The following is a 27,500-nucleotide window of genomic DNA, read 5'->3' on the forward strand; positions in this document are numbered from 1 at the left end:
CTTTTTTCCCTCCTTCCTTCCTTCTCTTCGTCCTTCCTTCCTTCCTTCCTTCCTTCCTTCCTTCCTTCCTTCCTTCCTTCCTTCCTTCCTTCCTAATATTGAATTTCTAAAGTAAAAGTAGGGAGAGATGGGTTATATAGACAAGGTTCCTGAAACGGCTGATCTCAGTATTTGTAGCAACATTAGCAAGAATGGCAATGATTTTAAAGCCCCACTTTATAGTTCTAGATCTGCCGAAGTCCTAAGTAACCCAAATTCAACTGACTTTCTAGAAGATAGAAGCCATCATAACCCTTCCCCTGAATTTTCCCATATGACTGCTTGGCCTTCTGAACCTTGGTTTTTTTCCTGTCTGTCATACAGTACGACGATTTACCCCATTACGGGGGGATGGATGGAGTAGGTATCCCCTCCACGATGTATGGGGACCCTCACGCTGCGAGATCCATGCAGCCAGTTCACCATCTGAATCACGGTCCTCCTCTGCACTCTCATCAATACCCGCACACAGCTCACACCAACGCCATGGCCCCCAGCATGGGCTCCTCTGTCAATGACGCTTTAAAGAGAGATAAAGATGCCATTTATGGGTAGGTACGACTGGCATCAGGTTTACTAGATGAGATGCTATTAATCCCTGATTTTCCTAGCAGTTGGTAAGCGTAAAGCCATTGAACTTCAGGTTGTAGGTAAATATTTGTGACTTCGAGTTTCATTATAACTGCATGCTATGGAGCCGTCTTGCCTCTTCTCCCCTTTTCCTGATCACAGTATACCCAAAGCTGAATTTTTCATTCAAGTACAGTGACTTTGCGTAAAGGGTTCTAATGATAACTGCTATAAAAAAAGTTGTCCGAAGGTCTATTTGTTCAATTCAGACCCTGATTCTAGTTCTTGCTCTTCCTTGGCTGGAGAGGTGCGATTTCTGTTCATAAATGTAGGCGCCTTTGTTTCTGATAGAAACTTTTTGTCTTTAGAAACCTTAGAGATTTCGATTATTCGGAATTGCTAATCTTGCAAAATAAGCGTAAATTCAATCTGCCACTAATAATATGATACAGAACGAGGAAACGGAACAGCATTTTTAAGAAATGTTTTCGATATGAGTGTTTCTCCACTGCTTCGAAGGAGAGGTACTTTCAGTGAACTGTTTAAAAGCAGAATGAAAGTTTGAGCTTAAACACCTTAGGTATGAAGATGAAAATTAAAGGATTGAGTTTGAAGTGTGTAATGAAATGGATTTGGATGCTTTGGGTTAGCAATCTTTGGCTGATTGGGGTGGTAGTGCTTGTAATTTGTACACTATTTTCTAATGTCAGCTGGTTTGGCATTGAGCTGTCTATTCTTTACCTTTATTCCTGGAAAGTTCACTTCTGTTTATTGTGCTGTGGTGAAATTTAGACCCATTTTTATTCTGTGGAAACGACTTGTATTTTAATATATTTTGCACACATGTGTTTATTTGTGTATGAATTACTCTCTACTGTTTACGCTCCTATTCCTTTATCTTCTGGTCACAAATCTGAAGGATTTGTTTTAAACTTCAATATTCCTCTTTGCAGCCTTCTTGCAATTGGTTTAGACTGAGGATAGAAAACTGAGGGGGTAGCTTTATTGTTGGGAAAGTCCCCCCTCACCCCACTAGACTGTTAAATTACTTACTAGGCCGTGAGAGCTAATAAATACTTGGAACACCTTCCTGAGCATTGGAAAGGGGTTTTTCTTGAGTTAAGATAGGCAAAATTCGGGCCACTTGCTTTATCTCGGGGAAGCTTTGTGGCACTGCATAGCCCAAAGGAAGGTTAAAAGTAGATTTAAAGTAACTTTATTTTTGTGGGGAGGTGGGACAGGGGAGGGGAACTGTGGGATGAGTCAAATAAGAGAGCTTCCTGCTATCTGAATGCCACTGAATCAATCCAGTGTATCACTTGAGCAATCGGGATAGAGTCGGTGCAGCAGCCAGAGCGGTCCGCTTTTCGAAGTTTGCAAATCCCATTGGAACACTAAAATTACCGATGCATTGGGATTTGAGCGTCCGCATTTGAGTAATCTATCTGACCAAGCCTTTCCAAACCCCCCACCCCCACCCCCTTCCCCTCCAGAAAGTCCTAAATTTGGAAGGGAGGGAGGAGGGATTGTGGGGGTAGCAAAGTTAATTCAAAATGGCTGCTGGAACCGCTTTGGTTTTATTCTTAGCAAATGTTAACAATTTCTCTGGCCAGATATGCTGAAACGATCCTCAGATACAGTCCATGACTCAGGGCCTTCGACTTCAGGTCTCTCGGTTGAAGGGTAGGTGAGAAGTAACGGGGAGGCATGGGGGAGGGGAGAAGGAAAAAAAAAAAGGGTGGTGGGGATTCGCTTCTAGCTCAACTGGATATCTTTCTTGGGAGCTTTTTCCACTGATTTGTAGGACTAACCACCTTCTTGTTTGTGACTGTTGTATTTTCTTGCAGACACCCCCTGTTCCCTCTCTTAGCACTGATTTTTGAGAAATGTGAATTAGCTACTTGCACACCCCGCGAGCCGGGGGTAGCAGGCGGAGATGTCTGCTCCTCAGAGTCTTTCAATGAAGACATAGCAGTGTTCGCCAAACAGGTCAGCAAAAAATTCCTTCCCCACCCCCACCCCACCCCCCAAAAAAAGACAAAAAAGTAACAAGTCAACATTTTATCCTAAACTGTGCGTGTTTCAGCTGTTCAGGGATGTTCCAATTGTGTGTTCTTGCCAGTGGTTATTTTTTAAAATTATTTAGATTTTATTTCCACTGGCTTCTCTATCTTACCCTACGCCTCCCCCTCCCCCAGAAAGCCAACTTGGGAAGCTCTCTAAATATAATAGTGGTGTTGGTGATGGTAGTGACGATACATTGTAATGTCACTGAGTTTTTACTTTGTGTGAGACGTGCCGCTTTCTCTAGATGGACCGTGGCTAGCTTAACTAGGAGTAAAGTACTAGATCTGTTGGTATTTTCGGCTTATTAAATACATCATTTAAGTGTTTATGTGATGTACCTACCATGTCTGGCCGATCTTTGCATTAGAGATTATATAATAGACCCCCGACAGGGTAATGAAGCAAAAAAAAAAAAAAAAGTCTGTGTCTTTGGCTTCCAGATTTTCAAATATGTTTTTTCCCCTTTCCCCTTCTTACTCGTATTCAGATTCGCGCAGAAAAACCTCTATTTTCTTCTAATCCTGAACTGGATAACTTGGTAAGAGTTGACATCCTTTCCTTTTTCCTTAACTGCCTCCTTCTCCCCACTTTGACCACCTCCCCCAACTTCAGGCTCCTTTGCTTTTCTCTTGACAACCTGGAGCTTTCAAAGCCTTTACCGGCTCCCCACGCCCCAACCCCCCAATGAAACGTTCCTGTTTCATGGATATTTTTAATTACTTGCAATAGATAGAGTGTGGCGATTCCGGATAAATAAACTCACAGAGAGATAGCTAGTAAGAGCTGAGCCCCTTCCAAAGGCAAGCATTTGTTTTTATGACAGCCAAGCTGCCCAACTCTAATCAGGACTGGGACTTATCTGAGAGTCTGTCATATGCACTCCAAGTTTACCAATTTCTGCCGGCCCTCAAAAGAACTTCATTCTAGATATGGCTTAAACAATTCTTTAGACTGTGAAGTTCGGCAAAAGTTTGGAAATGCAATAAACCAAAACTTATGTTTTTGGAATATCCTCTCTCTTCTTCTTCTCCGGAAACCATAGTCATGAATAGATGACACTTTGGGGGAAAGTAAGGGGAAGAGGAAAGTAGTGGGGGAGGGGAGTATTTATGATCCTCATCATTTAAAAGCTGCGTTATTGTTGTGTTTGTTTAGTTTTGAAATAAAATAAAACCTCCAGACAGTACAAAGTCACTGCTATAAGTTTTAGTGTTAATGCCATCAATCAAAATAAGTCCATTTACTGTGAGAACTATCAGGTTATAAACTTCATCAGTGACAGCTGTAGTATGTTCTGAAATCCAAGAATGGGGTGCTCATACTTTTTGTATCTTTGCAGATGATCCAAGCCATACAAGTATTAAGGTTTCATCTGTTGGAATTAGAGAAGGTAATTTCTCCCCCTCCTCTCTCTCCCTTACATAAGGTTCAGAATTGCTGAAGTTCAGGCTTCTGGTAAATTTGCATAAATGTCTTTCTTTCTGCTAATTAGTGTCAAGACCAATCTTAGCGTCCATTTCTCTTCTCAGTTTAATTACAATTTCAGCCACTAGAACTGGGATCAAAAACCACCCTGGCCTTGTGTTCATCTTAATACCTTGCTAGCTTTGTATATATAGTTGCAATTCTCTGCATCACAGCAGATATTCTAAATGCGGCTTCTGGCTTGTTGTATAAATTAGGACTCTTACAGTTCTAATTCTCAGTCTTTCCCTTCTTTCCCATTCGCCTTTCTGCAAGAACTTTTGTTTAGTTTTAGTGAGTTTCTTATAGATGATCTTAAGAGTAGAGGCAGGTCAGAGACTGAGGACTGCAAGGAGGCAAAGGGAGGAGGGGTTGGTAAGACTCTGGGAGATGGTAAGGGAGGCTCATTAAATGTTTTGCAGAGGCAAAGCAGAGTTGAGAATTGTGTCAATTTCTTGAATTTGTGATCACTGCCCTCATCCCACCTTCTTACTTAAGAAAGAGTGCAATAGAAAGCAATTTTGTTACCTCTTCTATAAATCTTATCAATAAAAGCTTAATGCACTCTAATTCAAACTAACATTAACATCCAAGTACAGGAGTTTCTTGTGCATTTTTACATGTCAGTGATAGCTAGGCCTGTGAGCTAATTTACCTCAACACATTTTGAAGGATTTAAAAAATCTTGGGAAAGTTTTTTTTTTTTTATGGGTTCCTGAAGACAAAATGATTTCCCTTAAAAAAAAAAAAAAGAAATGTATTTGGTACTAATGGGAACCCCTTATAAAAATACATTGGAAGGACTTTGGGTGTATTTATATGCCACTGAGTGCTGCAACTCTTTCAACAAAAAATTATTCTATTCTTAGATTCTCTTAGAGAAATATTTATGATTAAATAACTGGATGAAATTAAATAGTTTACCTTAAGTGTCACCCACTCAGGTCACCTCTCTAATGACCACAGCCCCAGGAGCAGATGAATTTAACACGGGTGTTGAATATGTTGTAGCCTGTGAATCATCTTGTCACTGTCAATTTTCTGGGATATCTCTATTTTGCTAGAAAAGAAAGTTATTCCTAATTCTGGATGCGTCTGGGGGTCTCTAGAGGACAATTGCAGTGTGTTTTCCCTATTTGGAACTTTGGATCTCACAAGGGGGGGTGGATTGCACTTGTCAATTTCATTTATGTAGTCCTGATTATATTTCCATTTTTTTATTTCTTTTATAATGTAGGTACACGAATTATGTGACAATTTCTGCCACCGGTATATTAGCTGTTTGAAAGGGAAAATGCCTATCGATTTGGTGATAGACGATAGAGAAGGCGGATCAAAATCAGACAGTGAAGATATAACAAGATCAGCAAATCTAACAGATCAGGTATGGGATCTTCAGCCTTCAATATCACTGGGGGAAAAATCTGTATGCATATCGCTTACTGGGTCACTATCGCCTCCTTTTATTATTTGCATATGATTAAGTTCCTTTTAGATACATTTCCATCGAAATGAAAATTTTTGAATAATGTGGCTATTATTGCTTCATTAAGGCTTGCTCTGGGATTCGACCTGTCGAGATGAGCTTGTAAAAGCATTGCCTGCAAACTTGACCTGTTTCTTGTCGCTTTTAATTTTTGTCTTTATTTTATTTACCCTTTATAATAATAGAAGCATTAACAGCCATTGGTTGCCTCTGGTTGTTGGTTTTTGTTTTAGGAATTTTTCTTTCCTTCCAAAGAAAAGACAAGGACCTATTTATTTTGTTTTATTAATAATAAATCCAAGATAGGTGGTCTAAAAAAGACAGCTAAGGTTTGAAATCTAGCAAATGCTGGCTATTTTCTTCCTGTCTATACGGTTCATTAGCCTGTCTTGTCAGTTTTCCTCGGCCCAACGCTTTTAGACCTCACTGAACATTGCTTTGTGCAGCGCTTGCTGCAAACTCGCCCATTTTATTGTACTTAATAGAAAAATAAAACCGGGCCGAGGTTATAAAAACAGATAAATATGGACTTTTTCCCCCTCCCTCCCTTCCACTCATCCTCCAGCTGTTACGTTGTCTCTGGACCCGCTGGTTTAGTGGCTTTTGAGATTGTATGTGTTTCTAACAAAATGTGAACGCTCTACCTCTGTGACAGTGGTGACTTTTGCTGCCTCCTTCCTCCTTCTCTCTCCACCTCCCCCCCCCCCTTCTTCTCCACTTGGTTTGATTGGTGGCATATGACTTTTATTTGGAGCTGCTGGCTCTCTCTCTCTCTCTCTCTCTCTCTCTCTCTTTCTTTCTCTTCTATCTGGATTGTTAGAAGGAGTTACAAAAAGCCAATTAAAGTTAAAATGTGAAGAGTGGATGAGCTTAAACTGGGTTCAGGGTGGCTCATTGTTGTGAATTGTTGTAACATGTTGGGAGGATTTTAGTTGTTTCCCCCGGCTAAGTAAATAAATAAATAAAAGAATATCCAGTTATTCCTTCTTTATGATCTGGCACGTAAATGCAGTCTTAGGAGTCATGATCAGTTGACTCTGGAGAGCCTTCTTCTCTTTGTTAAGGCAAGGCTCAACCAAGCAGGCTAGGTTTTCCCTAGCAAGGTTTGCCATTATCTAGGGCACTATCAGCCAGGGAGTTATTTTATAGATTACTTACCAGAGTACCCTACACTTCAGCCTTAGCATCCTCTAATAGATTTCCCCCTCCCCCTTTCCTCTTAAAAACTACCCAGTATTCTAGTCTCTAGGAAAGATAAGCAGGGCTTATTGGACTAGTATTATTCTTATAAGGTCCAGGGAGAACTGGCTGGTCTGATTTTACAAGCAAGAGCAACTCAGGACCCATGCCAGGTTTTGATGATAAGGGAGAGTGAGAAATTTTTCAACAAAATATATAAATAGGAGAGGAACAAAGAGTTTTAGGGAAATCGGCTTCCTCTAACCAAAGATAGAATTGTTGAAGATTCCCTTCACACTCCCTAAGTCTTATATCCAGCGTTAAACTGTCTACTATCTAAAACCAGGGAGCTGTTAAATGCAGATTCAGCTGAGAAAAACTTGGATAGCTGTTGTTGAATAAAAATTGTAATCCAACAAGCCTAACTAGAAAATGGGTTTCTAAAAGCTCCGGAGTGCTGGGTACATAAAGCTATTTGAGCAAATTACAAGAATCGCTCAGGGGCATGAATGAAATCAACACTTTAATTGCCTCCAAAATGAAGATTTATACCCCATTTTCCCAACGAATCATTATTTTATTAAAGTCAGGACTAAAGGGGCAAAGTTACAGTTTTGTGTTGGTGGTGGTGGGTTGCTTTTTTGTTTTTCTTTGGAGAAATGATATTAAAAACTCATCCAAATCCTGCTTTAAAATATTTGCCAGGTGTACCTTAGTTTGTAGTTTACCTTCGATGTGTGATTTTTATAGATCGTAATGCAAAAATTACATTTGCTTCTTAAAAAAAGTTGTATCTGGTGTAGTTTCCCCTGCCCCGTTTTAACGTTTGTTTTTCGCGTTTGGGGAGATACTTGTGACATTCTGGGATCACGGCGCTGTTATCCTATTTGGAGTGTGTTTGCTCGTCTGTGACCCCAATAATCTTGCTCTAGGCAGAGTAGTTGAATTGGTTTGGTAGGAGCAAAAGCAAATCAGATGGTTATCATGCTCCTAGTTTTGTGAGATGTGTGAAAAGGAGGAGGAGATAGGATTGTACTTCACCTGTATTTGTACACAGGCTCCAGATTCCTTACAAGTTTCCTGAACCCATTCAGTAATGTGGGCTCAAAGATGTTGGAAGGAGTGTGCAGGCTGAGAGCCGTTTTGCCACATTAAAGGGGACGAGTCCTAGCCTCTGGGGCCTCTCCTTTTTCTCTATCCCTCTCCCTCTACCATCACCCCAATCCATCATCCCTCAGGCAAGGAGGACCCTCCGCCCCTATCCCTCTACCGGCCTTGGGAGAAGGGTTCTACTTTCCATTTTCCTGTGAATGTGGCCAAGACTCTTTAATATCATGTTGTAGCTTACTTCAGGCTGTGTGAGATCCCCCTTCAGGTGTTATGTGAGCCGCAGAGCCTCGTTATCTAATTAACCCCTCTGTCTCTAGAGCCTGTGTAGTTCAGACCTTTCGTTTTTTTTTTTCGTTCTCTCTCGTTCTCTCTCTCTCTCTCTCTCTCTCTCTCTCTCTCTCTCTCTCTCTCTCTTTTCCCCCCCCCTTTTTCCCCTTTCCCAAGAAGGGCGCGGAGGCAGTCACCTCAGCCAGACTGCTGTGCTGGGGCAGGGGACAGGGACCAGGGATGGCTTTGATGCCCCAGGATTTCCCGGAGGGATAAGTCGGAGTAAATCCACTTTTGCCCTGTAATGTTTTCTTCAGCTCCTTTTATCTGATTAAGTAGCCACTAGAACTAGTAATCCCACATTTTCAACTTCCCACGGCCAGCTCCACCACAGTGTCCTGGAGTAGGTCTCTTTGCCCCCCTGCTAAGAAGTCCCATAGGGCGGCGCCTCCAGATGCTGTCCCTTCCCCGCAGTGGGGGTCAAGGCTGAGGGAGGGAGGGTTGGCGCCCTCTCCTGACTGCCGTTACCTGCTGATTGCGCCGACCCTTCAGGCTCTGCGGGCTACAGTTCTGGCTCTGCTAGCTGAGGCCCTCCTGCGGCTACACGACGGGTGGGGCTGAGAGGGGAAGGTAGCCAGAGGTATTAGGACTCAGGCCACAATGGTGCCAGGGACAGCGCGACAGGGTAGGAAGTAGGTTATGTGGCCTGTGAGATCTCGAAGCGGGGAAGAGAGAGGGGACAGATTGGGAGCTGCAGGATGGAAAAAGTGGCAGGGGGGTCCGGATTTGTGTCAAGTCAGGGCTAGCGGAGTTAGGAAGGGGCTAAAAAAGGGAAGTGGAGGCTGGTCAGTTCTAGGGGAAGGAGGACGGCCTGGAAGAGTCAGGGCTGGAGAGAAGTAGCTATGAAGTGGGAGAAATCGAGCGAGCGGGCTCCAGAAGCCCGGATCCTGGGCCTTCAATTGATGGATCCACCCATGACCTCTGGCCGTGAGGTCTTTTTTCTAGGGGGAATCCAGAGATTTAGACGACTTCCCTCCCACTCCCACCTCCCCTTCGGCTTCAGAAACTGGGCAGGAGGACAAGGGGCATGAAAAACGGCTCAGACCCGGGACAACCCCACCATCTGAAATGTTCCCACTGCTTGGGTTCAGAAGAGAGAGAGAGAGAGAGAGAGAGAGAGAGAGAGAGAGAGAGAGAGAGAGAGAGAGAGAGAGAGAGAGAGAGAGGAGGGAAATATGCTAAAGATTCAACTTTGAGCCCCTGACCCTCCATTCGCCTCTTCTGCGCCTGTTGAATGTCAATCCCGATTTGCACCGTGTGTAGGGAGAGGAAATGGCCCTCCCTGGGACCGAACCAAAAGTTCTTTTTCCTTAGGCAGGTTAAGCATTAAGTACTGGAAATATCCTTAGAGGGGCGACTGCTTACCGGAGCAGTGGGAGGAGTGTAGGGGCCAAGCCGAGCACAGCAGAGGGGCTGAAGAACGGAGAGGCACCAAGCAAGGGCTGCGTGGATAAGGATCAGGTCTCTTGAGGTGGGCTTTGCATTTGGGTCGTGAGGATGATGGGGCAGGGGAGGATGTGGTCCCCGAGAACTCTAGTTTTGGACGGAACTTTATAGACTCAGGTTATTTTGTCAAAATGTGACAAAATATCTGTGAGCATTTTCTAATCAAATGTTGCATTATTGCTTCTGTTAAAGTTCCCACAATGGCATTAGGATGTTTTCCTACAGGGAAATGGGATTGTATGCGAACACCCACTCTCTCTTCTTTGAATCTCCCCTCTTCTCCCAGTATTTCCCAGGATAGAGAGTTTTCAGAGCGCCTTTTCTTTTTTGAAGAGGGGGAGGGGAAATAGAGAGGAAAAGAAAATAACTCCATGTCCTTGTTGAGTTGGAAACCTGCTTAAAAAATAATAGAGGAGGTGACCATATATTTAAGAATACTTAGTAGAAATGAAACCCATTTATTTTCATCCAATAAGGAGACTGTTAGACAAGCAGCAGGAGGCAGTAAAATGGTCTCTTTGTCAGGTAGTTTGTTTCTAAATGCTTACATTTGGATACATCTTATTTAAATTGTAAATGTTTGATGGAGCTGTGAAAAGGGTCATACTTCTGTCTTCATCCTAGAGCTTTTGGTGCCCCAAGCCCTGTGTGATGTGGGGCCTTCATTGGTGAATGCCATGATAACAGTATCATCTAAGTTTAGTTTTGATTGTTGATATGGGTCATGTGCTCCATTCTTAATTCTTCTTTGAAATATGTCAAAGGGAAATGATAGCAGGATTCCCTTTAATGATTAAATAATAAGGTGTTGACTGCTTGTCACTACACTGGCTAATTAGGATGTTCATTCTAGGCCATTTATTGCTTTGTACCTTTTGAATGGAAAGTTAGTTGTATGGTGCGTGTTTTTATTAGTACTTTATGATTGGGTCATAGTACTTATTTAGAGCTGAACTCCTGAGTACGTGTTGCTGCTTAATGGGTACAGATTTTTGAGAAATAGTATATATATATATGTATATATATGTACATATATATGTGTGTGTATACATATATACATATCACCCACATATACACATATTCATATCAGGTTGAGGCTCATTTTTTTTTTTGCCCCAAATGTAGGTGGATACTAGGTGGGGAGGAGGGGGAGCATTTTCTTTTTATTCATGCTTAGTGTTAGTTCCTGCTGTGAGTGCCTTGGTTAAAGGAAGGCAATGATAGCATTGCTAGTTTTTGCAAGGAAAGTCCCATAACAGTAACTATTGTTTAGAGATTTAACTAGCTCAGTGGCTACAGTTCACTAGAGCAGCTTCTCTCTCCCTTCAGAAGGATTCCATTGCCTACCATTCTGAAACCTGTAGAGTTGTTTACTATTGCTATTATTCTCAGACTTAAAGGCTATTTTAAAAAATGAACAAGGGAAAGATGTGTAATGGAAGAGGAAAGGAGAATCACAAGTTAGGGCTAGGCATTTTTAAAGTGCAACCAAAATTTGCTTCTAATTGCACAACTTAGAAAATAAGCACTTTAAAAATCATTTCTTTTTCCAATACTTGCATGTTTAAGTGTTTGTCATTGTCCAAAAAGATTTAAAACACAGCTGTTGCTAGGTGTTGGGAGGAAAATTATGCAGTGTGACTCCATATGATTAAAAAACAAAGACTGTATTCACGTACTAGAAATTGAGTTTTAAAGTTAAGACAAATATGCTATACTATTACCATGGAGTTGACTGGTAGAAAATCAGTTTACCTTAAATACTGAGTTCTTTAGGAACTCCTACCTACAACTTTTAATTCTTCATTAAAATTATACTAAGAAACTTGTCTTACAATAAGATGCACATAGATAATCACTTTTAAACAGCTCTTTGTGAAAGAATACAGTATTCACTTTTTTTTAAACAGAAAAGAATCACTAATATAAATTCAAATGAGTTGGTTTGGAGTTCAAAATATGTTATGCTTTTTATTGTAAAAACAATATTTTTATGTTATGTAAACATGTCAAACAAATGTAAAATACTAAACTTTTAATAAATGATCATTTAATCATCATACACAAGCCAATTATGTATACAGAAACTTTTAAAGGAAAGTAGGCAAACAGCCAAATTCCTATAGGGACTAGTAGGGAAATGATCAAAAATGAACATGAAATAAGACTTCCTGTAAGAAGGTCTATAATTCAACATTATTTGACTCCACAAGACAGGGAAGTAGTTGAAGCATAGTAAACTGATACCAGTCTCAGTCATTTTAAGTTTGCAACTGTAGCATTTTGCTTGCCTTTTTTTTTTTTTTTGGCATTATGATAGCTACCATATTTGTATAGAAGGAACACAGAATATAAAATAGTTCTGAAATTTTCATCACTTTTCCAAAATGTGAAAGTCGATTTACTTGATTTCTCTTTTCATAATAATATAACAGGACTTTTTTAATAAATAAAAAACATGAAATAGTACATGTGGCACAGTTTCCAGAGAGGAAGCTTGGGGAAGTAGAGAGCCTGTCAGACTAGAAGTAAAGAGTCCTCGGATTTAATCCCTGGCTCAGAAGGCTTATTCCCTGTGTGACTGTGAGTCAGTCATTTAGCCACTCAATCATTGTATCCTTAGACGTAGAGTGCAGGTAATAGTAGTGCTTGCACTACTTAAGCGTTTTGTAAACCCAAAATGCTAAATGAGAGCTATCATTTTCTGGCCATTTTGGAGAAATTAGAGTAAACATTTTCAAAATCTAAAGTGAAAACAATCCCGTTATGATATATATTGAGCTCACCACTGTTTCTCAGTAGGAAGCAGCAAGATAAAACAACTGTTAAAAACTGAACTGAAATGAATTCTTAGTAAATTTTATCTTTGCTTTATTTTGAATGCTAATATACAAATGTGATTTTTATGACTCAGTTAAAGACCTGATACCCAACTTTTACATTTGTGAATTAAATTGTGGTATGAGATTATTTATTTTTTTAATTTAAGGAAATGTAAGGATCAGAGTTATACTGTGAACAATAACATTCTCATTCTATCTTTAATTCACTGTGAAATAGATAAATCTAAAAATTTTTGCTGTCTCAAATAGCCATTCTTGGAATGATATCTATACACAACTCCCCCCCCCCACACACACACACACAATTACCCACTGTTAGTATGTTACTAAATCCCATTTTATGAATAACTTATGTATATACTTGGCATTTGAATAAATGACATTCAGAATCTTATATAAGATTAGTACAAATATCCTAATTTAAATATTTGTTACTGGAATTGGATTTAAATCAATTTAACAAATTTAAATGGATAGAATTAAAAAAATGAAAACTTCAGAGTGCTATATTTTTAATGTTTTTACTGGATAACTTTTTTATCTAGAAAAGTTACATAATTGACTAATAAAATGAAAAGGGAAAAATTTACAAATCTTAAAAACCTTTAAAAACTCCTCTTGATTCCAATTGATCGAAATTATCCTTGACACCTGGCAATGTGTTAGCCCATTAGAAAACCACGCTGACTTTAAAATTTATCATATTGCATATTTGCTGTTCGTTTGTGTCATGGATATATGCAATCAATTACCATCATATTTCTCATACTATTAATCTTAAAGACGTATAGTACTCATAACATAACTTTCCCATATCTCATTTTGTGAGATACAACTTAATAGACAATAAATACAATGTGAAAATAAACATATTACTTTTAATCCATAAAAATTCAGTTTAGCAATGGATTTTTCTTCTGACACATAGGCATAGTTTCAATTTAAATTAATGGGATTTATGCATATTCACTAAATAAAATGCCAGGGTGCAGTGTAAGTGTTCTTAATTTTAAATCATTTAAATAACCTTGCTCTTATTAATACATATACGCAGCAGCAAATTGGACGTTAATAAGTTTTTAGGCGCTCAACAAGTTTAACCTTAGTTTTATGGTCTAGTATCTAGCTGGTTACTTAATTGGAGGGAATAGAATATAGCTTTACTCTTCACATTCTTCCGACTACTTAGGAAAACATTAGCAGTGGAATAAATTAATTCTCAAGTGATATTTTTTTCCCCGACATATTTTAGCTAAATAGAGGAGGTTGTGTTCTTATTTCATTTTATCTATTACTAATGTTTTGCTATTATTCCTGATCCTTCCTGTTACTTTAAAACATCATTAAATTCATGATGCTTTAAAAAATTGGTTTCAAATATTTGGGTTGTTGGAAATAATTACTTCAGGAAAACAGGACCACAATTTGTTTCTTATTATTTCTTTTACATTGTTTTACAAAGCTCCATGTAACCAGAAATGTGAACTTGAACCATTATGTCTGTCTTAATTCTGGGTTTTCTTATGTGTATGCTGCTAAACTTATCTCTAATTATTTGTTTGACTGTCCTTCACATAATAAAAATAAGGCTCATCGATTTAAAAGTAAATAATGGATACCAAAAGTTTGTGAGCCAGTCTATCTTACAGAAGGAGCTTCAAAACTGTATATAAATTCCTATCTATTATGACATTTGTTTTCCTCAAAGCTGTGGGTTTCTTGAGCTAAAGATCCATATCAGCTTCTTCACACTCTTCCTTTAAATATTTGGGGTTTTTTGTGAATATGTTTTTAACTGATAGACTGCTTGGGTTCTAGATCTCCATATTTCATTTTGCATTGATATCCTATCTCACAAAAACTCTTGAAACTTATGTGCATTCCTGTCTGTCACGAATCTCTAGTAATATGGAATTTATAATGAAATAGTCATAGGCTTCTAAAAGGACAACAATGGGAACCACTTGAATTAACCAGAGGATTTTTCGCCCTCCATAAAAATTGCCAACTTGATAAAGACATTTCTCTGTAACTCTATCTCTCTGCATCTTCCTCCCACTGTAAGCAGGATGAGCATGATTTTCTTTCTCCTGAGAAAGCAACTCACCTTAACATCTCCATAATTCCTAGACATCTTCATTAACATTGACAACCTTATAGATAAGTTAAAATAAACGGCAAGGATGATGTTTGTTCAACGAATACTTCTAACCAATTAAAAAAATACATGTTTTTCAAACTAAATGAATTTCTAAGGCATGTTTACTCTACCTTTATGTAACTACTATACTGTGGGCTCTCAATAATATTAATGAATCAGCTCACTGCTAAAGCATTCAAAGCTTTTGAGTAGAACCTTTTTACACAAGAAAAATGAGAACTGAGTGTTTAAACTGAAGGGAATTTTGGGAAACTAGAGTTGCCTCAGACTCAACATTTCTAGAACTTGATAAAAATGTTTATATAAAGGCCATTACCAACTTTGTATGAAAATCACATCAAAAAATATTTGCTCTCCTAGAGTATACTTGGGGCGCTGAATTGGACAGACAGATTCTATATTACTACACTAAATTGACGGGAGGAAATGCTCTGTGCTCTCATCCATGCAACTTCAGCTCATGAAGTGCTAAGATAAGATGAAACAGGATCACTTACCACTGTATTATATCTAGTAAAGAGATTCATTTCTTTCTTTATTATTATTATTATTATTAGTCTTGCCCTGGTTCAGTGAATAAAGAGCCAGGCCTGGAGACAGAAGGTCCTGGGTTCAAATTTTACTTCTGACACTTTCACCTGTGTGAGTCTGAGCTAGTCACTTAATCTGAAATTGCCTAGCCCTTACCACTAATACTTACTATTGATTCTAAGATAGAAGGTAAGGATGTATGTGTGTGTGTGTGTTTATACATAGATATAGATATAAATATATAGAAAGAGTCTTACCCTATGACTCCATTGATGAGGGGTTTAACTGTAACTTATAACCTTTAGATTACAGAAAGTATCCTAGAGTCCCTAAGAGGTCAAATAAATTGTCATTAGTCATTCAAATATTATATATTAAGGTCAAGACTTGAACCAAATCCTTGGTGAATTAAGTCTAGGGTTTGATCTATCCTCTTCAAATGGTAAATGGAAAACATCAGTAGATTTTGATAAAAATAAAAAAGCAAACACAGTTCATGATGAAAGGAGAGAAAGGGTTAATGAATTCATCTATTTTCTTTTTCTGTTTATACTATTTTTAATTTAGCTTCTTATTATGCCCAATAATAATAAAAATACAAACTACCTAATTCTGTTTGGTGGAAGCTGTACATAAAACCACCATAAAAAGAATGAAAATCAAAACAGAGTTTACACATCTGGAACTATACCAAAATATTTGGTAGTTATCTCAAAAATTGAAATTTATCTTACAGAGAGGGAAGTTACCTACTTATGGTTATGCCACTTTTGACTTAGGAAGGCGCCTCTATCTCATGAAGATAAATTCCATATGCTCAGTAGAGTTATGGCATATTCCCTATAAATAATGTATACAATAGACTGTAAATAAATAATACATTTATCTGAACTGTTCAAGAGTGAAGGGCAGGGTTGCCACTCAGGAGACTGGGTCTCTTATGAATGAACAATTTCAAATAAAAGTAATATTTAATGACAATCTATCACCTAAAGTATTTGTAGTGAAATTTCCTTAATTATGATGTAAAGAAGATTTTAAAACCTATCCTGATTTGGGGCTGGAGTTGATATAGCAGTAAGCTTGAGAGGAAACTTTTAAACTAATTTTCAAAAGACAGAATTTAACATTACTGCTCGACTTTTAAGTATAATATAGTAATAAATAATTACTTTGCTATTAATTAGTCATTTTTAATTCATTATCTTGTGACCAATGAAATAATTTGATTTTAAAGTTCTACTTGTGGTTTTATGCATCATGTTTCCATGAGAATATAGAGAGATGCAGCTTTCATGAGATATTAATTCAGTAACAACCCACCAATTTTAATTAATTTATATTTATTGCAAATTATCATTATTTTGTAAATCGAAGAAAAGTGTCATTTTGTAACTTTAAGGATCTTTAAAAATATGGCAAGATGAGCCAGAAAAAGACTAGGCTGATGAAGCCACATATTTTTCTCCTGTCAACTTAGAATCAAAATATGCAACATGCCTGTTATGTGTATATTAAGTGCCAAGTACATTAAGATCACAGGATGTAGAACTTTAGGGGACCTCAGAAGTTACCTAGTCCCACTCCCTTACTTTACAGATGAGGGAACTGAGGGCAAGAAGGGAAAAGTGACTTAACTAGGATCACACAGGGAGTAAGTAGTAGAACTATGATCTGAAACCAGGTTCCCTAGCTCTAAATTCAGCACTCTTTCTCAATACTATGCTGCTTTTGTGTGTATGTATAGCTAGTGATGACATGGAGGTCTATAATGACAACCATTTTAATCTTCTTCTCCAGTAAAGGTTTTGCTTGACATCTGTGCATATGTAAATCATATATATGAGTTAAATGATTTATCTATATTCATATAACTAATATGCTGTCAGAGGCAGAATTTGAACCCAGGTCCTCTTGACTCCAGGTTCATTCTCCTCACAATAGGTTGGGTTGTCTATGCTATTTTTTAGCTTGCTAACATTCACTGTTGTAAGGTTTTCTGTTATGCTATTCAAAAAGTATGTCTGCCTACCACTTTAGCAACCTGTACATTTTTGAGTATTTATTGAGAGCCTATATTGAATTTGGTGCCTTAAAGCATGCAGAAAATATCTAGTTATTTCCAGATTTCTAGGAAGAGACATGTGGTTATTAAATGTATATTCAAACGTTTCTAAAACTTAAAACAATCTGTTTAGCAACAATGATCTTATTTGTGGTGGAGTTGTTCTGATTAAACTACTTGATGTGGCCACTGATATTCTTTCAGTTACCCGAAGTTGTTCTGGTTGCTCTTTCAATTATGCATTTTAAAATATGTAGTATTTTACCAATCATAGTTTAAAGATCAAATGGTTAGCATGTGATGTGTCAACATGCTTTGCATGAGCCCTTTTAAAAATATGAAGTTTAAAATTGCCTCTGGTGACCTTATTTATTTTTTAAAACCCTTACTTTCTGTCTTAGTATCAGTTTTAAGACAGAAGAGCAGCAAGGACTAAGACAATGGGGGTTAATTTGTCTTGTTCAGGGTTACACAACTAGGAAGTGTTTGAGATCAGATTTGAATCCAGGTCTTCCCAACTCCAGGACCAGAGTTCTATCTACTGTTGGCAACTTCATGATAAAAAAGGAAATAAATACCTAATCTCTCAGCCCTAGAATTTTTTTCACAAAGGTAGAAATTTTCCTTTCAGAAATTCATTATAAGTAGCAAGTATTATTGAATAAAGTTTGATTGAAAATGTTAAGAGTTAGGAGGATTTTTTAAGGAGACAATTAAAAAGTACTGTATTTAGAATTATAGATACATTTAGAACAGGAAGAGGCTCTGGAGATAATATAGTCTAATCTGTGATACCATACAGAAACAGAAATGGTGCTATATGGGCTGCCTTTTGACTTAGAAAACCACAAGCTAACATTATCTATATTATATTGTATTTTTTATTCATTTTGTCAAACATTTCCCAATTACATTTTAATCTGGTTGGGAATCTACCTATAGTCTGGGAGTTTGATGTCTCTGGCCCTGAATTTTGTTGATAAGGTAACTAAGCCTCCTAGAGCCTAAGTGATTTTCTTGTGGACAAGGAAAATAATTGTATTTTTTTGTATCTCTATATCCCCAGTGGGTAGCACAATGCCTTGTACACAGTAGGCACTTTAAATGGTTACACTGGATTGAAATTAATTTAATTGCCTAACATTACACAGCTGATTACAGTGGAAAAACTGAGACTAGAATCTCAGTCCCTAGAATTTTAGTCCTGTTAAAGTACTTCTTCAATGGAATAAAGAATGAAAATGTAAATTTGCAGGAATCTGTGATTTTTATAAAAATACACATTTCTTATTAACATAAGAAGCTTAAACCTATTGCATAATAAATCCATTGACTCCCTGCTTCCAGATGAGGTCAGAACTATTTTCTGTAGTTTGAAAGCACAGAAGCAGATCAAGCAGAGAGTTGTAGAAAATAGTGGGAGATAACAAAGAAACTGGTTAAGTGTAACTTTTAGTATAAATCTCCCTAGGATCCTTCAAAGGCCACTTCAGGTACCACTTAGTACAACAATCCTCACAGGTGTTAGCAATGTCCTCTTTTGAAATTGCCTTGTATTTATTGGTGTTCATGTTGTTATTCTCCCTACCCCTACCACCATCATCACCATCTTCGTCTTCTTCTTCCTGCTCAGGGTCACACTGCTAGGAAGTGTCTGAGGTCAGATTTGAACCCAAGTCCTTCCAACTCCAGGCTTGGAGGTCTATCCACTATGCTATCTAGATGTCCCCTTTGGTGATTTCATGATGAAAAAGAAGGAAAAGAAATAAATACCTAATCTCCCATCTCTAGAAAAAATTTCTTTCACAAAGGTTGTTGTTTTCTTCATCTTCTACTTCTTTCTTCTTCTCCTCCTTCTCCTCTTCCTCCTCTTCATTCTTTTCCCCACCACTTCCTTCTTTACCCCTCCTCCTTTTCCTCTTCTCTGTGTTCTACTTAATGGATATATAATTGAATTGTATCCCTGCAGATAGGATGATTTTATGGTACTTATTGAAGCCCAATATTCCCCACCCTCCCTGGTAACTGCTTCAGTGTCAAGATCTCTGTGGGGTCATTCTTCCTTTGAACAGGTATTCTTGTAATAATCACTTTGCAAACATCAGTGAGTAATGCATTACTTTTTTTTAAGTAAGGGAAGTCATCTAAGTATCATGCTAAGGTTTCACAGTGAACCAACACAAGTAAAGCACTAGCTCAAGATTTTCACTCTGTACAGCTTTATGCTGACCAGTGATAGTGTTTTGTTTTGTTTTGCATTCTCAAATGTCCAGTTCTCTATAGTTTTCTAAAAGGAATGACTAGTTCATAAACTAGATAAAACTTTTTTAAAATTAGGAAATATCTGAGCTTATTTGATCTAAAGAGTTTCCTGGAGTTAACCTGAGCTTTTGAATGATTCACTAAAAATTATGGGAAATTTAATCTCTAGAAAACAAAACCAAAAAACAACCTCAGCTTACAAATGAAGAGATTTTCTTGTGAAGTGCCTGGATAGGAAGGTTTAGAAATAGGGTGGTAACTAGTTGGCTCAGGGCCCTTTTAGTCAGCCAAACACTTAACAGAATGATAATAGGTTTTAGAGTTGGAAGGCATCTTGTTATTGTTGAGTCGTTTTTTCAATTGTGCCTGACTCTTTATGACCCCATTTGAGGTTTTCTTGGCAAAGATACTGGAGTGGTTTGGTTTGCCATTTCCTTCTCCAGTTCATTTTACAGATGATGAAACTGAGGCAAACAAGGCTAAGTGGTTTGCTCAAAGTCACACAACTAGAAAGCATCTGAGTCTAGACTGAGCCTCAGATCTTCCTGACTCCAGATCTAGTGCTCTAATCATTGAACCACCTAGCTGCTTCTTGAAAGACATCTTAGAGATTATCTGTTTTAATTCCTGTACCTCACAGATGGTGGGATTGATGAAGGGCCAGGCCACATAAGTGGTAAATAGCATGACCAGGATTCAAATGCAAGTCCCTTGATTCCTACTGCAATCTCCTTTTCATCTATATAATTTCAGTAATTATTGCATAGGGGAAATTATGAACCATTTTGGGTTTCTACAATAATATACATGTATTAGAGAATCAATAAATTCAGCTCCACAAAACATTTGTTAAATACATACCATGTGCTTGAACTTGTGCTAGGTACTGGATACACAAAGACAAAAAAAATAGACTTCTCCTTCAGGAAGCTAATATACTACTGGGAAAATCCCAATTATGTAGCACTTGAATGTTTGCAGTGTTCTCACACAACACCCCTGTAAGTGAGCTTGAACAAGCTTTATTGCCCCCATTTTACAGGGTAGGAAATTGGAACTAAATTCTGACAGTTCAGTACCTTTTCAGGGTCACAATCAATCAATGAGCAAGTGTTTATTTTTTACAAGAATTTTGCTAGTTTTATTTTTATTTTTTCAATTGGCTATCCCTTTATTCATTTTCTTCTCCCATAAGAAATAAGAATGTATGACTTAAGGGCAAAAAAAACAGAGAAAAAAAATTACAGGCCAATTTCATTAATGAATATAGATACAAGTGTTTATTAAATGACTATTGTGTGCCAGGCACACAACTGATTTGTATTGGAAGCAGTGTACAAACCAGAGCTCCTGATGCCAAATTCATTATCTTTTGTAGAAGGATCTGCTGATTGTCCTAACTTTCTAATTTTGAGATTGGGAAGAAATCTAAATTTTTTGTGGGTAATATGATATCCGTTATTAATAACAGCTTTTCTTCCTGCTTATTTCTGTCCATATTATCCATGACCTTTGTGCTTTTATTTTCTTAAACAATGCATTGGAAAATAACCTTATGTTGGAAATTTTTATGCTATGAGATTTCCATGTTGGAACCCTGGGATCAACTGTATTTTATTTTTAAAAGTTATGAAAGTTATGCAAGAATATGTGTATGCTGAGGCTTTGTTTGAGACATTTATGATTATTTCGATCTGTGCTTTGCCTTTTTTTTAAACATCATATTTCACCAAAGTAGAGAGTTTTCTTTCATTTTCTTTGAAAAAAATCTTTACCTTCTGTCTTAGAAACTGATACTAACCAGTATCTTAGTATCAGTAGTAACTAAGTAACTCAGTTCTAAGATAGAAGAATGGTAAGGACTAGGCAAATGGGGTTAGGTGACTTGTGTAGGGTCAAACAACTAGGAAGTGTCTTCAGTCAAATTTGAACCCAGGACCCGCTGATTCCAGGCCTGTTCTTTTATCTACTGTGCTACCTAGCTGCCTCTGAGTAGAGAGTTTTTATTTATTTATTTGTTTGTTTGTTTGTTTATTTGCATTTTTAAACCCTTAACTTCTGTGTATTGGCTCCTAGGTGGAAGAGTGGTAAGGGTGGGCAATGGGGGTCAAGTGACTTGCCCAGGGTCACACAGCTGGGAAGTGTCTGAGGCCGGATTTGAACCTAGGACCTCCCATCTCTAGGCCTGACTCTCAATCCACTGAGCTACCCAGCTGCCCCTGAGTAGAGAGTTTTTAAAGAGGAACTTTCAGCACATTCTCTGAAATTTTCCTCTCAAAGTGTTGCTTGGGGAACAGAAAAGTTAAATAACAGTCAGGCTACTCTAAGCAGTCTGTGACAGGACTAGAACTGACTCTGAGGTTTCTCTATCCAACACACCATGCTGGCTCTCTTTGAAGTTAGGTATTCATTTTAATCTCTACGTATTTATTGAATCAGCCATGCAAATGAGCAAATACCTTAATTTCAAGATCTAAAGGAAATTGTTTTGGGGCTAAAAGCTTTAAGCATCTTAATGATGTTTTTTTAAATGATCTAAAACATAGGCAGGGAAGGGAATAACCATGTATTAAACACTTAGTATGTACTAAGTATGGTTCGAAGTGCTTTCCAAATGCTGCCTTATTTGATTTTCACAACTTGTTGATGCAGGTGTTATTATCCCCATTTTATTATTAGAGAAACTGAGGTAGGCTTTCATTAAGGAGCCCAGGGTCACACAGGTAGGAAGTTTCTGAGGCTGGATTTGAACTCAAGTCCTTCTCCAATTCCAAATTCAGTAATATAGCTATTGAGCCACTTAACTGTCTCATTACATTAATAATGCCCTTTTTAAACCACTAAATCTTACTTCCCACTGCATGACTAGGTGGAGCCTGTGTGGGAACTTGGAAGGAAAGTGAAAAAATTGTTTGTGTACTGATGGAATTTTTATAGGTAACTGTAAGGCTGCATCCAAATTTGTTAAAATTTAACAAAATAATTATGATTGATTCTTTCTATGTTCTTATGTTCTTTTCCATGTATGTATAACCCTGAAGCTTTATTTTACTGACCAATACAATTTATATCAAATGTTTTATTTAATTATGAAATGTTATTTCTTGGAGAATTTTAACTGAAGGCAAAAAAAAAACCTTCTGCTCTTACATGTCTCATTATGCAAAGAAAGAGTATTTTATATTGAAAATATACACAAATGTATTGAAAAATACACATTTCCTGTTGTTTGTACTTGAGAACTGCACAGATAGATCTTGATTTAACAGATTCTTTCTCTCCCCAGAAAATACTATATATTTGGATACTGTTGCTCTTTAATCTGAACTAGTGCCAAGTTTATTCATATTTACTTGCTAAAGTCTTAGTAATTGACTATAATTACTGTCATGTTTGGTCACCTCTTCATTACTATAGCTGGGTAAAATTTAGATCGTCATTAAGACACATTTTCAGATTAAAAATTTACATTGCCCAGTATGATGTGCTAAGAACTGAAAGAAAAGTCCTGTTCTCATGATTCAAAGCCACAGATTTGATGATGAGATGCCTTGTTTTCAATACCTTGCCAATAATTTCATTTTGTGCTCTCTAGTCAATGAAGCTACCTTTTAGAATCTGCTAAATGAGAGTAATCAGCCCATTTTCTGTCAGGGCTGTGACAGTTCAGTTGCAGACATAGAGAATAGAAAAGGAAGGGTAAGAACAACAAGATAAGGCAAAGAAAGCACTAATAAAAAGAAAATAGAGGAGGAAATGATGGAAAGAATAAAAGGTAAAAAGAAAAGGTCTGATAGATACAAAGGTAATAGAAGAAAACCAAGAGAACGAAGTGAGGTGTGGTTCACTGCTAACAGGAACCACAGCCCAAATCACTTTTTAGTGGATTTGGGGAAGACTTCAGTGTGGTTTCCCTGTGGCATTTCAGACCAACCTATCTGTTTATCAACATTTTTGGAATATTTTTTTAAAAACCTTTTAACAAGGTTGCAAGTGGTTCGTGGAAATGCCGGCTACTATTTCCCATCTCTTGAACATCTTGGCCCCCTTGTTTTTGCCTTTCTATTGCTTATAAGAGGCAAAGGCAAAATCATTGTGTGTGTGTGTGTGTGGGGGGACCGAAGGAAACTGCCTTGGCTAAATGAATTTTGCTTTGCAGTCCAGTAATGTTTGAAACTCACATACAGTGTTTCACATTCTCCCCAACTGAGAGAGAACAGAAAGGGAACAGATTACAGAATTAAAGAATGTTTTGTTTTGGTTTTGTCAAAGCTATGGCAAATTGAAAATCAAGGAGCCCACCAGAAAGTTTGGTCACTTTAATCATTGGGCTTTGGTTATTAAATAAGCAAAAAGTGTGAGTAAATTAAAAAACTTTAAATAGGAATTTGAGTATACTAGGCTTACAAATGAAGAAAAATAACTTCATGAGCCTGTGTTTTCCCCTTTAACTGCCAATTCTTCAGCTTCTTACTGAAAGTAAGCAGCATAGCCAACTAGAAGTAATGGGATAGACAAGCAGAAAGTTTAATCTCCTTTTTTATATTAAGAAAAAATCTCATAGCTGTATTTTCTCTCTCTCCTCTACAAGCCATAGGTCTACCTTACATTGCTTTACCTGTACTCCAACCCCTTCCTGTAACAATTTCAGTAGATGAGGAGAGGGTATGGCATCATTTAAAAAATTCTAAAGAAATTGTGAGAGCTGATAGGACCTCAAATTTTTAGGTTGTGTGACAGCTTCTACTTGAAATAGCTTCTGCCCTTTTACAGGCAGAGGATGGGATTGGGAATGAGTTGCTCACCTTTGGAAGCTAGCCAACTTTTTCAGATCTCTAGAGACCATTTTACTAAAGACACCCTAGTGGTTTGAAAGAGGAAATGTATTTCTGAAAAACTAAGTCAACTACTGACTGGTATATGCAGGGTGGTTACATACTATTTGTCTTCAGTTTTGTGACTAACCATTGGATCACACTTCTTCACATGGTTGGTCACTGACATCTTTAGTGCTGAATTCAATAGACTCTCAATTATTTGTCTTGTTGAATGGGACCAGTCGGCCAGATAATCCAAAAATCATTTATATTGTCTTTGGAATGCCAAATGTGAGCATTATATTGCTTATGTGATTTGGAAAGGCTGTAAGTTCATCTGTTTAATAACGTTTCCCCTCCCCATGACCAGGTGAATTTTCAAATGTTTAGCGTTAACCCTTCACAACCTAACTCCTTTCCTATTTTTCCAGGCTGTTTCAATTCTGCTCTTTCCACAATTCTGTCCCCTCCACTTCTAAGTACATTAGCCTGCTTGCTGTTCCTCACATAGGACATTCCATCTCTTAACTCCATGCATTTGCATTTGGCAGTCCCTCATGCTTGAAATGCTCTCTCTTTTCATCTCAACTTCCTAGCTTCCCTGGCTTTCTTCAGTGCTCAGATCAAATCTCATCTTCTAAAGGAGGCCTTCCCCTGCCCTAGTTCCCAGTTCTTCCCTTCAAAACTGCCTTCCAGGGTAGCTAGATGTTTCAGTGGATAGAGAGACAGGACTGGGAATGTGAGGTCAGTATCTGGCCTTCCACTTCCTAGCTGTGGGATCCTGGGCAAGTCACTCTACCTCAAATTGCCTGACTCTTACTGCTTTTCTGCCTTTGAACCAATATTTAGTATAGATTCTAATAGAAGGTAAGAGTTAAAAATATTTTAACTGCATTCCTTTCCCATATGTATTTTGTAGGCATATATTTATTTGCAAGCTGTCTCCTCCAGCAGAATGTGAGTTCCATGGGAGCAGGGACCCCATTTTTGCCATTGTATCCCCAGTGCTTAACGTAGTAAACACTTAACTCTTGTTGACAAACAGACTGGGAAATGACCCAGAGCACCCTGAAAAGAAGGTTAAGCCAAACTGTGATTGAAAATTGTCCCTCCATAACTGGCAAAATAGATACCCTCTCAGTAGTTCATTGAAAGCTCACTAGGAAAATTGACATCATTACATGATTTTACTGTCTGTATTTGTTTGAAAATTTCAAAAAGACATCTTTCCATACTTTTGAAAGCTTCTTTTGGTGTGTTGTGATAACCTTTTTGGGAAACCACTGTTTTTTCAAGTAGCAAGTATATCACTGTCCTTTATTTTCTTGATTGAAAAGTCTCAGATGTGAAGATATATTTGTATTTGATATATATTTGTAAGATAGATATGCTCTTTATATAGTTATTTAAAAGGACCAACCTATTCTAGGCATATACAGAGGGAAAAGAATGAAAGCATATTATAGAGTTATCAGGATGTCAGTAGACCTATAGAGGATCACTAGGCAGGGTAGGTAGTGAATTAGGAGGCTTGGCATGATGGATCGATTGTTGGACTTAAGAGTTAGAAAGACCTGAATTCAAATCCTATAGAAGATGCTTAGTGCATGACCCTGGGTAGGTTGCTTATTTGTCTCTGGTTTCCTTATCTGTCAAATGGAGTTATTGAGAGTATCTACCTCACAGAGTTGTTGTGAAAGTCAAAAGATATACCTTTTCCAGATCTTAAAGTGATCTATAAATATTAGCCATTGTTGGCTTAAAAACCTATAACAACAGACTTTGAAGTTGCAAAGTGAAATTGGAGTCAGGAAGACTTGAGTTCAAATCCTGCCTCAGTCATTTACCAACTGTGTGACCCTGGGCAAATTACTCAGCCTGCCTGCCTGCCTCAGTTTCCTTGACTATAAAATGGGGATAATAATATCATTTACTCCCCAGAGCTGCCGTGAGGACCAAATGAGATAATATTTGTAAAGTGCTTTGCAAACCTTAAAGATAATATGCTAAGAAGACAAGTTCAAACTTAATGGCAATATTTACTGTTTTTATGACCTTGAGCAAGTCATCATTCTCTCTGAGCCTCAGTTTCCTTATCTGCAAAATGAGATGGTTGGATTCAGTGATCTCTACAGTTCCTGTCAATTTTAAATCTATGTTTCTATGGCACCTTTTTTCTCAGAGTTATCTTTTAGGACAGTCAGCTATAAACTTTATTGATCATATTCTCAATCAGTAACACTTTTTGAACCTACACCTTAATATATGTATATTTTCATATTCATTAATTATGTACTACAGTACTAATAATTATGTGCATTATAAAATGTAAAAATGGAAATTAAAAAGGATGTGAGAAAGACTAAAGAATAGTTGATCCTATTGTTGATGGAAAGCCACTGGAGTCTGAATAGAGGAGTGACGTGGTTAGACTTACATTTTAAGAAAATCACTCTTGTAGCTGTTATGAAGAATGGATAAAGAGAGGAGAGGTTTGAAGCAGGGAGTCCTTTGCAAACTGCTAGGTAGGAGGTGCTAAGGGCCTGAACTGGGTTGATGTCTGCACTTTTTGAGAAAAAGATAGATGCGATAACTCTTTGAAGGAGGCAGAAATGGCAAGATATGGCAACTTATATTGGATAAAGAAGAATGAAGAGTCTAAGGTGGCACCGATGTTGTGAATTTAGGTCACTGGAAGGATGGTGGTGACCTTAACAGTAACAGGGAAGTTCAAAGGAAGGGGAAAGATAATGTCATGAGATCTGCCATGATGACCACAACCTATCCATACCTGATTATCCTTTGCAACTTAGGCAAGTCCAGCCTAAAATGGAAGTCATGGAGGTGGTGCTCTTACTCATTAGTCACTGCCTGGCATAAAGAACCTACCCTGGATCAGTGTTACCACAGGAAGGAGTGGATACACTAAGAGTTTTCTTATTGCACTAATGCAGATGTTGTTGGGCATCCATGCATAGTGGTCAGGTTACAGCTGCCCAGAGAGGCTGATGCCTAGTTCAGAAGTGGTGAGGTTGGGAGTTTGCACCACAGAAGGATGGGGGTAGACCAGGAGAAATGGTAGGTGTGATTGTGATGGAGAAAAAGTTTGAGACTGGCTGTCATTCGGAGGATA

General features: G+C 37.8%; 1 protein-coding gene across 1 annotated transcript in view; it reads left to right on the forward strand.

The window, feature by feature from the left end:
* MEIS1 (Meis homeobox 1) overlaps window positions 1–27,500 on the forward strand; it is a 153,947-nt gene that overhangs the window by 2,286 nt on the left and 124,161 nt on the right. Inside the window, exons 2-6 of the mRNA XM_044663392.1 lie at window positions 364–590; window positions 2,457–2,598; window positions 3,164–3,214; window positions 4,016–4,066; window positions 5,378–5,524. Coding sequence (XP_044519327.1) covers window positions 364–590; window positions 2,457–2,598; window positions 3,164–3,214; window positions 4,016–4,066; window positions 5,378–5,524 — 618 coding nt within the window. The remainder of the gene's footprint in view (window positions 1–363; window positions 591–2,456; window positions 2,599–3,163; window positions 3,215–4,015; window positions 4,067–5,377; window positions 5,525–27,500) is intronic.

This window comes from Gracilinanus agilis, chromosome 2, assembly GCF_016433145.1.
Source record: "Gracilinanus agilis isolate LMUSP501 chromosome 2, AgileGrace, whole genome shotgun sequence".
NCBI classification, from domain to species: Eukaryota; Metazoa; Chordata; class Mammalia; order Didelphimorphia; family Didelphidae; genus Gracilinanus; species Gracilinanus agilis.